This window comes from Cydia splendana, chromosome 8 (assembly GCF_910591565.1).
Source record: "Cydia splendana chromosome 8, ilCydSple1.2, whole genome shotgun sequence".
In the NCBI taxonomy this organism is placed as follows: domain Eukaryota; kingdom Metazoa; phylum Arthropoda; class Insecta; order Lepidoptera; family Tortricidae; genus Cydia; species Cydia splendana.
This window is the reverse complement of record NC_085967.1, coordinates 14241551-14257515: the sequence shown is the minus strand read 5'-3', so window position 1 is coordinate 14257515 and position 15965 is coordinate 14241551. Positions and strand designations below refer to the sequence as shown.

Genomic DNA, 15965 nt, shown 5'->3' with positions numbered 1-15965 from the left:
TGTAGCGACTGACTCCTCCTTGAGTTCTCGTCCATTTCCATTAGTGCTCCTTTGATCCATTGCACTCCGCATTACCTGAAAATTAGATTCATGGCCTAGTCCTTGGCCTCCCTGATGTCTTAGCCCTTCCCCTCAACTAAGTCCATCCAAATCCATTAGTGCCGGGTTCTCCATCCTTGAACCCAATGCACTCCGGATTGAATGTTTATACTGGCCTAGTCCTTGGCCTCCCTGAAGTCTTAGCCCTCCCCTCGACTAAGTCCATCCTTATCCATATCCATCAGTGCCGGGTTCTCCATCCTTGAACCCAATGCACTCCGGATTGAATATCCATCAATATCCACTCCTTGACGTACTGACCCTCCTCCTTGGTCAGTTCCGTCAGTATTGCATCCTTGACGTACTGACCTCCTCCTTGGTCAGTTCCGTCAGTATTGCATGCTTGACGTACTGACCTCCTCCTTGGTCAGTTCCGTCATCCATCCTGAAACTTCCAATCAAATATTAGTTTTTATTCTTTATTTATTTTGCACTTTCTATTCTCTTGCTCTTTGTACATTTATTTATTTATATTCCTGTTACATATCATGATATCACTCATTTACACATCTCAAACAAAAGACTAATACTTTTAACAGATAAAAACAAAGAATCAAATATAATAGTCACTAGCGTTCACACAAACACCCACATACAAAGATCACTTCTTCAGTCAGAGGCTGTCACTTATGTCTATTTTTTTCAATTACATACCCTTTTCCTTGGCTATACTTTTATTTAATTCATTATATAATACATCTTGCCAATGCAGCAATATCCAATTTTAAATAAATATAGAGACTTAAGACTCAATCTAACACCGGATGACTGATTTTAATCTGGCAATGTTAAAAGTGATAGCACAATATATTTGTACTAATACTGTACTATTACAAAAATAATCTGCAACACACACACACACACACACACATACATGGTACACACTATAAATGTTATCATAATAATTATATTAAGTATCCTTTTATGGAACAGAAGAATCTCAACTGATGCCTGAACCATATAAGAATATCAAAATAAATATGAAATTTATTCAACTAGGTGCCTTGAATAACTTGTAACATGGGTGGGTAACTTGTACTCGACTCAATGAATGTTTTACTAAACAATAAAAAACATAATGTCAATCATGAAGTAGGATCATTTTCAATTTTACCAAAATATGGGAGGATAATTTTGTAAAAAACATGCATATGGAAAAAAATAATAATTAAGTAACCAACTCCAAAGCACCTTGTGATATGTTTACCTTTGGTTAAAATGTGAAGCCAAACTGCTTTTACTGTAACTGATCAAGTTAGACAACAAGACTTTTTATCTCATGTATTAATGTGAATCTTCATCTTTTTAGGAAATGTTATGCATGAAACTTATTAATTCTACAAAATGAATCAAATAACATACATACAATTTTACTTAAGAACAAATCTTTCCGCAGTCCCAATGACAGGTAAGTATAAGTTATAATGCATGATTGGAATGTAAGAAAGTGCAGTAAGTAGGTAAAAAAAAACATTTCTTGTAATTAATAGACTAAACACACTGGTAGCCTGTACCTCAATCTGTTATATTGATAAAAGCACTCAAAACAATCAGTAGTTTATCCTGTTTATCTTATAATCACTTTTCTTTCCATTATATTTCGATATCCGTTCACAATATCTGAGAATCATTATCATGTTGAATCGTTTCACTCCATTGCAAAGTATTCCAAAATAAAAACTGTTTACCTGCTGTTTTCCGGGATGTGGACGTGATTTAGGCGATTTACATGAGAGTAGCCTTACGATCCCACTGGCTGAACTATTGGGAAAGCTCGGGTTCCAATGAAATACTCCCTTTAGTTTTCCTTGTTTTATTGGTTTTACATTTTCAATTCCGCTTTACACAATATCCATCCATCTAGTCTACAGCTAATGCCGACATAAGTTTAATCACAAAACTCATTAAATTATCACAGCATCGTCTACTTCATTGTCTTCTGTTTTTTTTTAATAGCCTTTCCAGTTCTGACATCTGTCACATTTCCCGCGCATCGCGCTTAAGTTTTTAAAAAGGTCTCCCACTAATAAGGCGCGTTCACATTTACTTACTTTTTGATATAAAGATAAAACATACTACTAAAATTAACTATGGACGCGATGTCGGAACCTAACACAATTAAACAACAAATTTCATTTAAACACTCCTTGCCAACGGGCGATCACCGGACGAGTAAGTCTGGAATATTTCGTTCCAACCCAACCCGATGTCAAATCTTGTAGGTATATAGTTAATGGCTTTACATTACAGTTAGGAATTATAAATAGTTACCATCGGCCTCAAACCGCTCGGAACCGGCGGTGAAGTCTGTGAAGATGTCCCGTAGGGAGATGGAGCCCCGCACAGCCACCACCACACTTTCTCGTTCATGGTCAGCTATCACGCAGAACGGGAGCTGTGAACAATTAAGTACTTGGTTATTAGTCATAATTGTGATAAATAACTCACACGAAAATCACCATCTCTTATAGCGCGATTGCTCAAATCATTTAAATTAAATAAAAATGGATTTTTTATTACATACTTTACTTAAATTATTATTAAAAAAACCGGCCAAGTTAGAATAAGTACGGATGCGTTCTCTCAGTAGAATGAGATAAATCAGGATGACTATAAAAGCCTGTAATAAATCACCACGCTTTTGTCTTTCTTCGTGTTAGAATTTAATAAAGACGCTTGTATTCACCGGGATGTCCGGGATAGACAAAAGACGACAATATACAATGTAGGTACGGAATGGTTGGTTAGTTTACCTAGTCGACAGTGGTCATATCTTATAAAAGCAAAGATTTCTTTGACATAAAAATCACTTTGAATATTTATTTTTCTATAAAACTTCCTTTTTAGAGCACCGTACAAAACTTTGTTCACGGTGCTCTTATGGGATCACTTCGGTCTTGCAAATCGGTTAAATGCGTTTTTCTCAAAGACCGTTTGATGTAGGTACCTGAAATTTGGAATAGTTATGGCAAGTACCATCACTAACACTGAATAAGTCGAAACTGCTTATTTCTGATTTTAGGGGGTAATTTAGGGGGTTAGAGGGTTACGCTGAATTTTACTTTCAATTGTAAGAATCGTGTGAGGTACCATTAGAAAGCTTGAGAAAATTGAGTCGATGGACTGATTTTGACTTCATTTTAGAATGCAATAGTTTCGATAAAAAATGCATTTAAAGTTGCAAGTTTTCATACAAAATTTTTCACCTCTGTCCTGTCGATTTTCGCGAAAACTATAGCTAACAGGCAGCTGACCAGTCAATATCCAACTAAAACAAGTATGGAGACGGCGGGAAAATTATCAGGTTAACTCTATCTTTATTAGTTTTTAAACTGCAGCCTGATCTTTGGTTGCTTAGGGCTAGCTAACTGATGCTTACACTGGTCATTCATATTAGGAAGTAGTTTTAGTGAGAAAGATCCTTACTTAAAACTTTGGCATTGAAATTTATGACTTATGTCTTTGATACAAAGTTTAATTCTACTTACTTACTTTTGTGAGATATTTCATTTTTTTTCTGAATAGCCTACTATAAGTATGAGAGAGTAAAAGATCTGCAAAATACAACCTTGTTATAATGCAAATAAGTTTAAATTTCGAACGGGCTTTCCAACCAATGGACTACCTATCGCAGTGTGCTCAGTAAGAATCATATTTATTATTGGAGTTTATCAGTACAAATTTAAATTAAGAATTCCGTTCTTCACTGTCGTTGTGTTTTTTTTCACATTAGCGCACATAAGAGTTAGTAAAGCGTATAGAGATAATAAAGTCATTTAATATTTATTAACAGCTATGGCGTCATCTACATATAGATTTTACTGAGAGTATCTGATTCAAGGCCTATTGACTTCCTTGAAACGATGTGACCCTTCAAAATTGTACATGTGTTGTCCGTTCCCAGACGAGATTGCCAGTAATTAACATCAAAATATTTTACTACAGCAACATTGCTAGAACTGGCTTTGTCTATAGATACGATTTCTAGGAACAAATCAAATTATTTTATCAAATATATTTTGATTTGTATTTTATGAAGTAGTCATATGTAAATTATTATTTATTTTTGATATATGTATATTATTATCTATTATATTTCAGTTTGTCTTTGTCTATGTTCATAAAATCTACGAAGGGTAGACGTGCCTCTACCCTCCTTGATAAAATAAAAAAAAATCTTTGTCAATTGACCTCTTTGATAGGCCTTGATTTGGGTCTGGCCGGTAAGAACATAGACAAGATAAAAGTCTGTAATGTCAATGCTGTCATTTAAGTCATTTAATGCAAAAATATCAATTTTCATATAAAACGATTTATTCACTTGAAATATATTTATTTACCTATTAATTTTAAAAATAAAAACTATTCATATGTACGAGCAACATATCTAAATGCGTCTTCGCACAGACTTAGTTAAATTTAAACCGTTGTCTCTCTTTCTTCCTTGCTGTATGTATCCGGCAATGGCGACTTTATCAACAATTCTTATCCGGATTATGGAAAGCCCTAATGTGTGTGTGGAAACCGTTGTAGTAAATCAGAAACAGCGATAATTTCAAGGTAAGATAAATATTAATCTTTAAATAAAAATGAGCGTGCTAATTACCAAATTCAAATATAATTTAATCTTACTATCCCCGTAAGTCCCGCGGACGCTATATCGCGTCCGAAATTATAATCAAAATTCACAGATGTAAAACCCCACATTGTTTAAGCTGGTAACCCTAGGAATTAGCGACGTTAGTAATTAGGAAGATAGATTATATTGTTTAATTTTTTGACTATTTTGTTTTAGAAAGTGAATCAGCAGATGGCTTGAGCGTGAGATAATAATATAATCCTGGGCCGTCATATGATTTCTTGGAAAAAGCTCAGAAGGGCACGTATCTGCCGCATATCCAAACTAGTTTCCCGGTGACCAAGAACGCTGCGCGGAGCTGTGAAGCAGAAAATGTCCGATAACCGGATAGATGTAATAACAACTTGTAACCATTTGCCATATCAGTGTATGTATTCATATGTATTATGAAAATATTTATATCTTAATAATACGTAACTTTTTGTTACCTTTTATATTTCACGAATTTCTGAATATAGTACCTAATCATTATCTTTTAACGTATTTTTTTACTTATTTGTGAAATGCTAATTTAAGAGCCCAACAACGTGCACACTAGCGCCACTGCTAAATAATCGTGATTATTTAGATTTAACGACATGTATTTAAAAAAGGGGCCGCTACGGACTGTATTGTGTATTTAGGTACCTTTTGAATACATCAAACTAGATTTTATGTTGCTGGATTCGTCGATCTATGAGCTCAAAACAAAAACGGCCGTTTTAACTTTGGACGGGTAGATTGACGAATCCAATAACATAAAAACTAGTTTAATGTATTCAGCAGTGGCGCTAGTGTGCACGTTGATGGGCTCTTAAAAACCTGACCCCAACAAAAGAGAAAAAAATACAAAAAGAAATTCCCTCTCTGGGATTCGAACCCAGGACCATTAGCTTCCTGAACTGGATTACTGCCAATACCCGCTAGGCTAAACGGGTTGTCAATTCTAATTACAATGGTATCCTACCAGAGCGCTAGTAGTATAAACGAACTTTTGAAAGGGACATTTTTTTGTATGGAGTTATCGTTCTTCTCCTAGTGAGTATTATATTCTTTGATCTGATTCGTCGAAACAGTATTCCTTCTCATTAAGTACCATTACATTTATGTATTAATTGTATACAGTACTTATGTATATTTTTGAACAGATCGGTGAGAGCAGCATCTAGATACTGTTCTGTTACGAAAAAATAATTTTGGAAGACCGGGCGCAGCACAGTTCCATTTTTATCGACTATCACTATGCGCGTCCCTTTTGCACTAACATACTTGTTAGAACGTGACAGGCATGGTGACAAGCGATAAAAACGCGACCGTGCTACGCCGCCTGTATTGTATATGACAGTTAAGACGAAACGGGAGCTGAGCTAAAAGTCAATTTTGAGATTTCAAGCTGAATATACCCGTCGCTCTGACGGGGCGTGAGAGACTGTATTTGTGTGTGTAATGCACGCACACAGATGCGTACGCTTGCACCCGCGCGCGCCTCATTGCCGACAATTTGCAATGTTATTTTTCGTGCGTTACTGCCACGAGGCGTTCACTTATTACTTACTGTGTTGCGATTGAATTTTTTGACCCGGCTTACGTTTACGGAACTCGATAATCTTTCTACTACTGTGACTTGGCTTTGTTTACTTGACTTTGCTGATCAGCTTATTGTTTTGGACTCCGTGAGTTGTGGTTACCTATTGGACCGCACGCAATTCATCTACCTTTATTCAAGTAATTAAGCGTAATTAGCCGAAACCTTTATAAGAGTGTAATTCATAAGAAGTACATAAGATATAATTTATGTACTGGTTTGCTGTTAGCTTTTAATTGTATCACTTTACATATATGTTACTCAAATAACTAACACGGTTACACTGTTGTAAGAACATTATTTTTCAGGTAGGCCTTATTATACCTACTATAGGCCTTATTACCTCCTAGTACCTTAGTAGTAGTAGTACTACTACGGAAATTGATTCAAAGACTCAAGACTGACTTAAGTGGCAGTAGGGTGTAGGGTTTTTTCTAGGCTTAATGAGTTCGCTGAAACTTATTTTTTATACTTAGCGCACAGAACCACTAGTTTAACAGTATCAGCTCTAACCACATGTCACCATTTTGTCCTTTACGTAACAAACTCAGGGGCCCAGAATATCCGATGTACCTATCAAATCAAGGTTCTGTACCAAATAAGGCCCGGTTATTATAGTTCGTTATTTTTTAGCATTAGAAAGAAGGTAAACAATCATGGCGTGTCTTTTTATTAATAATTATTGAAAAACGCTTTCAAAAATTAGTTTATATTACTTATGAAAGCAAAAGAATATAAAAAAGTATATGATTAATACATACATACATACATACATACATACAATCACGCCTATTTCCCGGAGGGGTAGGCAGAGACCACGGATTTCCACTTGCTACGATCCTGACATACCACTTTCGCTTCCTTCACATTCATAACATTCCTCATACACGCTCGCCGGTTTAGGGTGCTCTTGCTCATTAATATGATTAATATGATTTATAATTCTAACATATTTGCTATGACTTATTTTTCAATGGTAATTTTTAATAAGACATGTCAAAATCTGTTACCTTAATGCAAAAAAAACGAACTTTAAGCGTGCTAACTTTCAAAATTTCATTTTTTATAAGATAGTATAAGTAGATGGGCAAAAATTTTGCGTCCATGTCCACCAGTGAGTAAGTGATTGAGATACCTAAACATTTAACTTTATAATGTAAAATGATATAATTTACTAACCTACTCGTTTAATTTCAGGTAGGTTGAATAAGGAACCAAGTAACCATGGGGAGGAGCAGTATTTACTAACATTTTCTTTTTGGGTCTTCAGAGTGTATCGTTTCCTTTTTTTTGCACATATTACACTTAAATATATATTCTCTGTGTAAACCCTTACGTCTTTCAATGACAAAGGCAAGATCAGCAAATGTACAATTTGTATGATCGTGCCTGATATTTGAGATCACAGAAAATAAATATTTTAAATCCACTATTCTGCGACCTTCTAAAATTTTGTTTTATCATGATTCATGATCAAAAAGCTCGGATTCAATAGTCATATCAAACGTCGATTATGCAGTTGATGATGAGCTTGCATTTTCTACCATTGGTGCTGCAAATGCATCAACCGGTGGCGATAAACTTTGCCCTCTTGTAAAACAAATTACTATTGTGATTGTGTCCAGCAAAAGGCCAAAATTCGGTTTACTTTCCTGTTTAAAATATTACTAATTTATTCATATTTCAGATTAGGTACATAGGTAACTGTCTGAATGTTACAATGCCAGCTGGCAAATTCTATCACATTTGTTTGTTTGGTAGTCATGGTAACATTCACTTACATTGATATCCTTATTAAGATCTGTATCTTATTATCCAGACCTTAAAATATTGCCACCGTTGCCCTTTAAAAAAATACTGTTTAAATAATTGGCTACTCAAACAATGCTTCTATAGTATAAATAATGACTACACAAAAATGGGTAGTATTGTATATAATGCACGAAATAAGGCCCGATTCTTAAGCGGGTTTAAATTTTGAGGCCATGTCCGCTAATACTATAGACAAAATATCAAGTTTAATAAACACAAAAAAAAAACATTGATGGGCCTTATTTTATAATTTAGGCCTTACTTTGTAATTTAAAGTAGAGTTAGGCCAAGAAAAATCTATAGCGATTTTGATAGAACACGCAGTGCAAGTATTATTTCAAACGTCGCTTCTATGAAATTATGACATATAAATAACACTTGCACTGCGTGTGCTATCAAAATTGCTGTAGACTTTTCTTGGTCTGACTCTAAAATATTCTTTATTACACCACAAACATAAAAACAAATTTAAAAAAAACCGGCGAAGTGCAAGTCGGACTCGCACACGAAGGGTTCCGTACCATTATTTATAAAAACGGTCACCCATCCAAGTACTGACCCCGCCCGACGTTGCTTAACTTCGGTCAAAAATCACGTTTGTTGTATGGGAGGCCCCACTAAAATTTTTATTTTATCCTGTTTTTAGTATTTGTTGTTATAGCGGCAACACGGTTCGTGAGATACAGCCTGGTGACAGACGGACGGACGGACAGCGGAATCTTAGTAATAGGGTCCCGTGTTTTACCCTTTGGGTACGGAACCCTAAAACCGATTTACAATGTAGATAAAGGTAGCAACAGGCGGTCTTATCGCTGTTAGTTCTTATTCTTCGTTTGTTTAGCATTAGAGTGAAGGTGGCGTGTCTTTTTTAAGCATGCAATCGTATAATTATTTAGCTTTTTTTGTAATAGTTATGTACTTAGTGGTTAATATTAGTATTTACTATTTTTTTTTTCAATAATGCTTAAAAACGAAGTATAGACATGACAACCAAATATTAACGCCATTGTAGGGCAGGATATACAGAACATGAATCATTAGTACTGTCACGCTCCGTGATTGTTGAGCCATTTAGGGTTCTAGCTAAATTGGACATTCCATAGAGCACGAGTAAGTATGGAACAACCAATTCAGCTAGGACCCTAAATTGCTCGACAATTACGAAGCGTGCCTGTAGGTACCTAAAAATTTTGTTAACCCATTTTAACCATGCAATAAAATATTTTTGATTTTGATTTCTAATTTGAAATATTAGAATCAAAAAGTTCATAATAGATTGTAATCATAACTACAAAAATGTGTTCCCTACTCTCAACCCAAAACCCCTTGTATCTTAGGATCTAGATATTTTCACACAAGACGGTTTATCGATAACTTCTTACATCACTAGATTATCGACATTAAATGTCGACTATTGCCCATCACTTTTCTGGCTGTGTACGTATTTAGAAACTTGACTCCGCCCCTAAAATTAGTGCGATAGGGACAACTGCAGCTGAGGCGAAAAATCCTGCGTAAAAATGACAAAAATCGAGGTTTCGTAGTCCTCTTTTTCCTCCCCCAAAACTTAACCAATCGTAACCAAATTTGGAAATCTAAATGATTATGAAATTATCTGTGTCGGACCGTTTTGCTTTTTTGGCTAATTGATATCAGTTTTGAATACCACGCCTCTCATTGCGGCATAGTCTATTAGGCCATTTTGGCCGTTTTTGAAGGGCTCTAGCGCCTTAAAAAACAAAAATATCAAAAAAAGCAAAACGGTCCGACACAGATATTGACAATATTAATCTGTGTTGAAAAAATCATTGCTCTAGCTTCAAAAACCACGGAGGAAAACGAGGACTACGTTTGTATGGAGGAATGACCACTCCTGTTGGCTCTTAAAATTCACAGGTTTTGGAAACAAAGGTAAAGTTGACGATATATAAAGTAAGCCGATCTTGATCAAACTTGTTTGAGTGACAAAGATGTCAGTTAAGATTTGGTACTCATGAATTCCAGTTCTACTAAAATATTTTTTCTTTTAAAAGCTGACTAACAATAAGTCCAAAATTGTGCGGTAAGTTAGGTTTATATTTAAATTATACGCAATTCTTTGTAGCAACTCCGCCAAGTGGACGGAAACAGATACTGGACGGCAAACTGACGCAGTTACCTACTTGTACTAAAACTTAGACATTTATTAATACTTATTTCTGTGACTTATATGAAACATGAGCAAATTGATTAATACTTTACGTTAATTACATTTTGTGTAAAGCCCCCTCCACACTCGTGCGCGAATTGCGGCGCGAAGCCGCGAACGCGAGTGTGGCGTCGATTTTCGTAGACAGCGAAATCCGCGCCCGCGATTCACGCGCATAGTCTGGAGGGGGCTTCAGAAACAAGCCTAAACGTCAAAAACCGAGAAATGCCGAATCACAGACGTAACTGTAATATTATTCCTTTTTGAGTCGTGCCTGCCCAGTCTACAAGTTTAAAATACAACAATTGCGACTATATCAAAGATTATCATGAGGTCGGATGTATACCCAGTATGTTTGACGGATTTAGTTTTTCATGCTCGAAGTTGCCTGTCAACTCTGACGTATATTAAATTGTCCACTATTTTGGTGTTTGAAAGAATCAATAATTGGCAAAGTGCCCTGGCAGAAAAAGCCATTCTCACAAAAAAGGAATCAATAATAATGAAAATGTTCAGAAAAGTGGAAGAATATACTTCAATATGTTATGGATGCTAGTAAGATGTAAAAACAACAGTTTAGCGGAATGTCAGTTTACGAAATGGTTTGTACAAATTACAGAGAAATTCATAATAATTTGTTTCTACTAGAAATGTGCCTTCACCAAACGTTTTAGATAAACGGTAGGCCTATATTATATAAACGTTCTTGACTTCGGTTGGCCGAAATGGGACTTACGATTTTTCCTCTTTTCACCTCCAAGATGAGGTTGATTGTTAGTGTTAGAAAGCTGTAATTTGCTATGGATATACAATCAACGCGACAAGGTGGTAAATAAAATCTTTAATCTCTAAAAAATATATCTAAGGTAGAAGCTTTATAACTTCTACATTACCTATACTAGCCCAGAGGCCTTTAATAAAAGTCCAAACTCCAAGGTCCCAGAGCTCCCAGACATTACCTTCTTATTTCCTAATAGTGAATAAAATGTACTTATGGGATAAATTAGTATAAGTATCCAAACTTAAAACCATCTAGGGATGTGTCGTACGGTGCTCTGAACACCGTAGTCTTGACTTCGTGCTTGGCCAATTATTTGTTTTTAATATACGTATTAAAAAGTTGTTTAAACCCTTCAGTGCACTCAAATACCTGCAGTTAATAAATAAGGTTGCTGACAACTTATAATACTAAGTCACAATGCCTATTTCATTTAAAGCTGTTGTTTTCGAAGGTCTACTGACAGGGAAAATTTCCATCAAACCCATATATAGCTGTTGTTACCCGCGTATTTACCTACACATTTACAGGCAAATATGCTAAACACATTGACAATGAGGCCGTGAGTCTTAAAAAACAGTTTAAATAAATTCAACATAAGAAAATGGTTATTATCCAAACACAGCACTTTCCATGTTTTTCATAAACGCGTGATAACTTATAAATATTTAAAACGATAATTGGTAATGTTATTCATAGTTAATTCTAACTTCAACAATTTATTTGTTACAAAAATATTTAAAAACATATGTAGGAAACTATATACGGTCACGGCTATGAACTTAGTACGCACGCATACATCTTATTATTTTTCACATCACCTAATCAGAAAATTGACTTTTCTTCCCTGCTATTAGGAGGGATCAAAGTGGCACTTTTCTGTTCAACGACATTTCATTGCCCCAGTATAAAATATTAATATACTTAACTATGAACATCGTATGTATGCCTGGCAAAAAAGAGTAGGAATTAAAAAGTGGCAACATTGTAGTGTCAACACTAAGTTTTTTTTTATTTTCCTCATAGTTGATGTGAAAAGCAGTATGTGTCACACGGTATCCAAATTATTTCGCTTTGGGCGTTAACACTTGAATCCCTCATTACGCTCAGGATTCTACTTTAGAATTGAAAAGAAAAGATTGGAGAATCCATCGCTTCATTCAGGATTCAATGTACGCCCTTGACGGAAATATATCATTTTGATCCCTTGTAACACAAACTACTATTTATTTACGTTATTGGCATAAAGAGAAAATGTGTACTTATAGTCTATATAAATATTTAGGTATTTAAATAAAAGTAAACAAAATCTACCCTCAAATGGCTCCTTAAGTCAGTTGAGGGTAGAGTAGATGACAACATTACACGATCAAATAATGTAGGTTAAAGTCAGTTCGTTCAGTGACAGATCCAGGCAGTTTTGTAATGGGTCGGTTAACCAATAAATGTTATAACTACCCGAAAATTTACAATTACTTTGTTTACTTTTATTTAAATACCTAAAGATACGAACTATAGGCGTGTATGTCTTAATATATAATGGGTAGGTTAAAATAACGCCGTTATTAAAGAGAGTTTTACAACTAGGTATATTTAGTGACTTCGCTAAGAGGTTTTCTGTGCGAGTGAGTACTTTAGACACGTACCTTTATGATCTGCAATAAACTTAATGTACGTGCACTGAGATGTAAGTATCCTACGCATTCTAGGTCACATGCAGTTTGCGACCTACTGAACCTAGGTAGTGAAAATATGAAAGCTTGTAATAGTTGGTAAGCAATGCTTATGAATGCACTAAAAAAAAGTCACATTAATATTTAGAACAGGAGTAGGTAATAATATCTTATTAATAAATAAAAATGTAATTAATAACTATTTCTAATAGCCGAATCGATTTGAAACTATATTAAATAAAATACAGACGAGAATACAATAAATTGGTCTCAAGATTCGTTAATACGAGTCAACTTTTTTTCGGGATTAAGTAAAGTACAGTCGGCAATAAATCTGTTTTTTTGGCAGATATTTATATTTCTATCTTAACCTACTGTAGAAAGCAAACTTAATAAGCAGTACATTTACCTATAGCAAAATATGTACTATGTATTCACTCACTCTATAGTTTTGTACCTAAAGCTGGAACACCATTAGCTGAACTAAACTTGTTATAAAACTGTCTGAAGCATGAACTTTGCAGTTTAACATTTCAACTGCGGCGTTCATTAAGTCGACCGTGTAACTTACTGGCTCTATTTTCTACGATGCCATATGTTAGTGACATTGTAATGGGCATGGCTGGTAAAAATTAAATTAGATATGATAATTATACTAACTATACTCTTTGAATTAGATGACTCTTTTCTTGGTCCCATATAAATTTTGACAGCCGGTCAAAACTAAATTGTCGATGGCGCTCTCTCTAGACGATGGTTCCTTTTTAAATTAACAATTCAATAAAGGCCATAGTCGGTTTTCCATAGTAAGTTGGCCCTTAAATCAATTCGATGCGGGTTTTTTTTATGAGTACCTCTTATGGTGAACGATATTTTTGCTGAGTATCAACATCCTACCAGTGACAGTTTTTGACTTATGATTTTATATTTTTTTTCTTTAATGTATTGTTTTTCGGGATGTATTCAAGCGATTTGCTTAAATTTTTTAAACAGTGTTCTTTATTTAGGTATGCACCGATACTCAAAAAACGAATACCAGTTGTCATATAAAAAAAAAGAAAAATGAAGTAAAAAAAAAAATTAAACATTTTTTAAATATCGTTGTGAAGTAGCGACACCTCTAAATTTTTTTCTAGTTGTAGGCCAGACATTGGCCTACTACTTGCCTAAATAACAAAATTTTCCAAACGGTACTTCCTGTCAAAAATTTGCAATATGTGTGGTCAAGTCCAGGCGGCTTAGCACGGTCGCGTTTTTATCCCTTGTCACCATGCCTGTCACGTTCTAACAAGTATGTAAGTGCGAAAGGGACGCGCATAGTGATAGTCGATAAAAATGGAACCGTGCTGAGCCCGCTGTACTCAATCGGTGTTTTTCAATGTAGTATACAAACATTAAGTTGTCATTGGCATTTTACTCTTAAATACGACAACCTGATAAGAAAACGCAAACATAATCGAAGAGTTTGTATACTACATTGAAAAACACCGATTGAGTACAGGACTTGCCCACACATATTGCAAATTTTTGACAGAAAGTACCGTTTGGAAAATTTTGATATTTAGGCAAGTAGTAGGCCAATGTCTGGCCTACAACTAGAAAAAAAATTAGAGGTGTCGCTACTTCACAACGACATTAAAAAAATGTTTTATTTATTTTTTACTTCATTTTTCTTTTTTTTTATATGACAACTGGTATTCGTTTTTTGAGTATCGGTGCATACCTAAATAAAGAACACTATTTAAAAAAATTAAGCAAATCGCTTGAATACATCCCGAAAAACAATACATTAAAGAAAAAAAAAATCATAAGTCAAAAACTGTCACTAGTAGGATGTTGATACTCAGCAAAAATATCCTACACCATAAGAGGTACTCACAAAAAAAAACTCGAATCAAATTGATTTAAGGGCCAACTTACTATGGAAAACCGACTATGGCCTTTATTGTTTTCCCCATACACATTGTGCAATCAGCAGCACAGCACCTATAGCTGGTCAAGCAAATCTTGCCAGTAAAAAAAGGCGCGAAATTCAAATTTTCTATGGGACGATAACCCTTCGCGCCTACATTTTTCAAATTTGCCGCCTTTTTCTACTGACAAGATCTGCTTGACCAAGTATATAAGCAGGTCATTTTGAACAACTCACCTGGGTAGCTCATCTTTAAAGTTATGTTAAAAAAAATTAAAAATATATCAAATGTCAAACATATTCTATTCGTCATTAGCAAACAAATTTAAAAATATATGGTTACCTACCTTAGTTGCGAACGTATATGTCAAATTCTAGCCAAGCCTACATTATTTGCTATTTCTAACTACATAGTACATACTACTACATTTTCACATTAAAGTGTTTTCTCACTCAGTGTCGATGTCGTTTGCATCTACTATATCCATTTCAATAGTAAAACTCTAAAACATTTTTTAGGTACCTACTCGTAAGTAGTCGACTAATCGTCACGCGTTGTTTGGATAGCCAACCCGGAGCCAAGAAAACTATGACCTGCATTATACTGTTGACCCATTTGTAAATGACTGCCTATATGGCTTGAGGGGTGTCGAACAGTCGCGAGAGTCGAGAGGGCAAACTTCTGAATTCTGAAGGGTACGCGAAATATTACTTGTTGTATACCTACTCCGTACTAATCAACTACTGCTATTTATCTAGATTTACCTACTATTTATCGTTTCATTAAGCCGTATCAAGATGCTTCTCTTATTCTATTAGTTTCGCGTTAGTGATTGAAGTAGTTAGTATGTTGATTAAATGATTTCACACGTACCATACCTTCTTAAAAAAATATATCAATAGTAGCATAATAGTACCTACAGTCAACAATATATACTATTATCTTAGCACTCCTGCTTTTACAAAATATGTACCTACGCAAGGATGTTAAGCTAAAAGTTTTACTGACTGTACTTACTTAATTATTTTGCAGACAAAGATTTTAATTTCTGCGCAGGTTAAATGTACTCATAATACTTCAAATAGGTACTTATACCTAACTAATTGGACGAAAAGTTACCCTTCTAATAATTTGCGTTGCCCGCCGTTCCGTATCTAACGACATCTTAACCTAATTCATCAGCAGGAGATATCGACACCAGGGATGTTGTGAATATTCGCATCCGCAACCGCGGAACTTACGCATTATTTTCAAAATCCGCATCCGCATCAGCATCCGCCTCAAATCGATGCGGAGCTT

At 35.0% G+C, this 15965-nt stretch overlaps 1 protein-coding gene across 5 annotated transcripts in view; it reads right to left on the bottom strand.

The window, feature by feature from the left end:
* LOC134793133 (diacylglycerol lipase-beta) overlaps positions 1-15965 on the bottom strand; it is a 118508-nt gene that overhangs the window by 19292 nt on the left and 83251 nt on the right. For all 5 annotated transcript variants that reach the window (XM_063764696.1, XM_063764698.1, XM_063764699.1 and 2 more), the window contains exon 8: positions 2371-2494. In XM_063764696.1, the coding sequence (XP_063620766.1) occupies positions 2371-2494 (124 nt within the window). The remainder of the gene's footprint in view (positions 1-2370; positions 2495-15965) is intronic.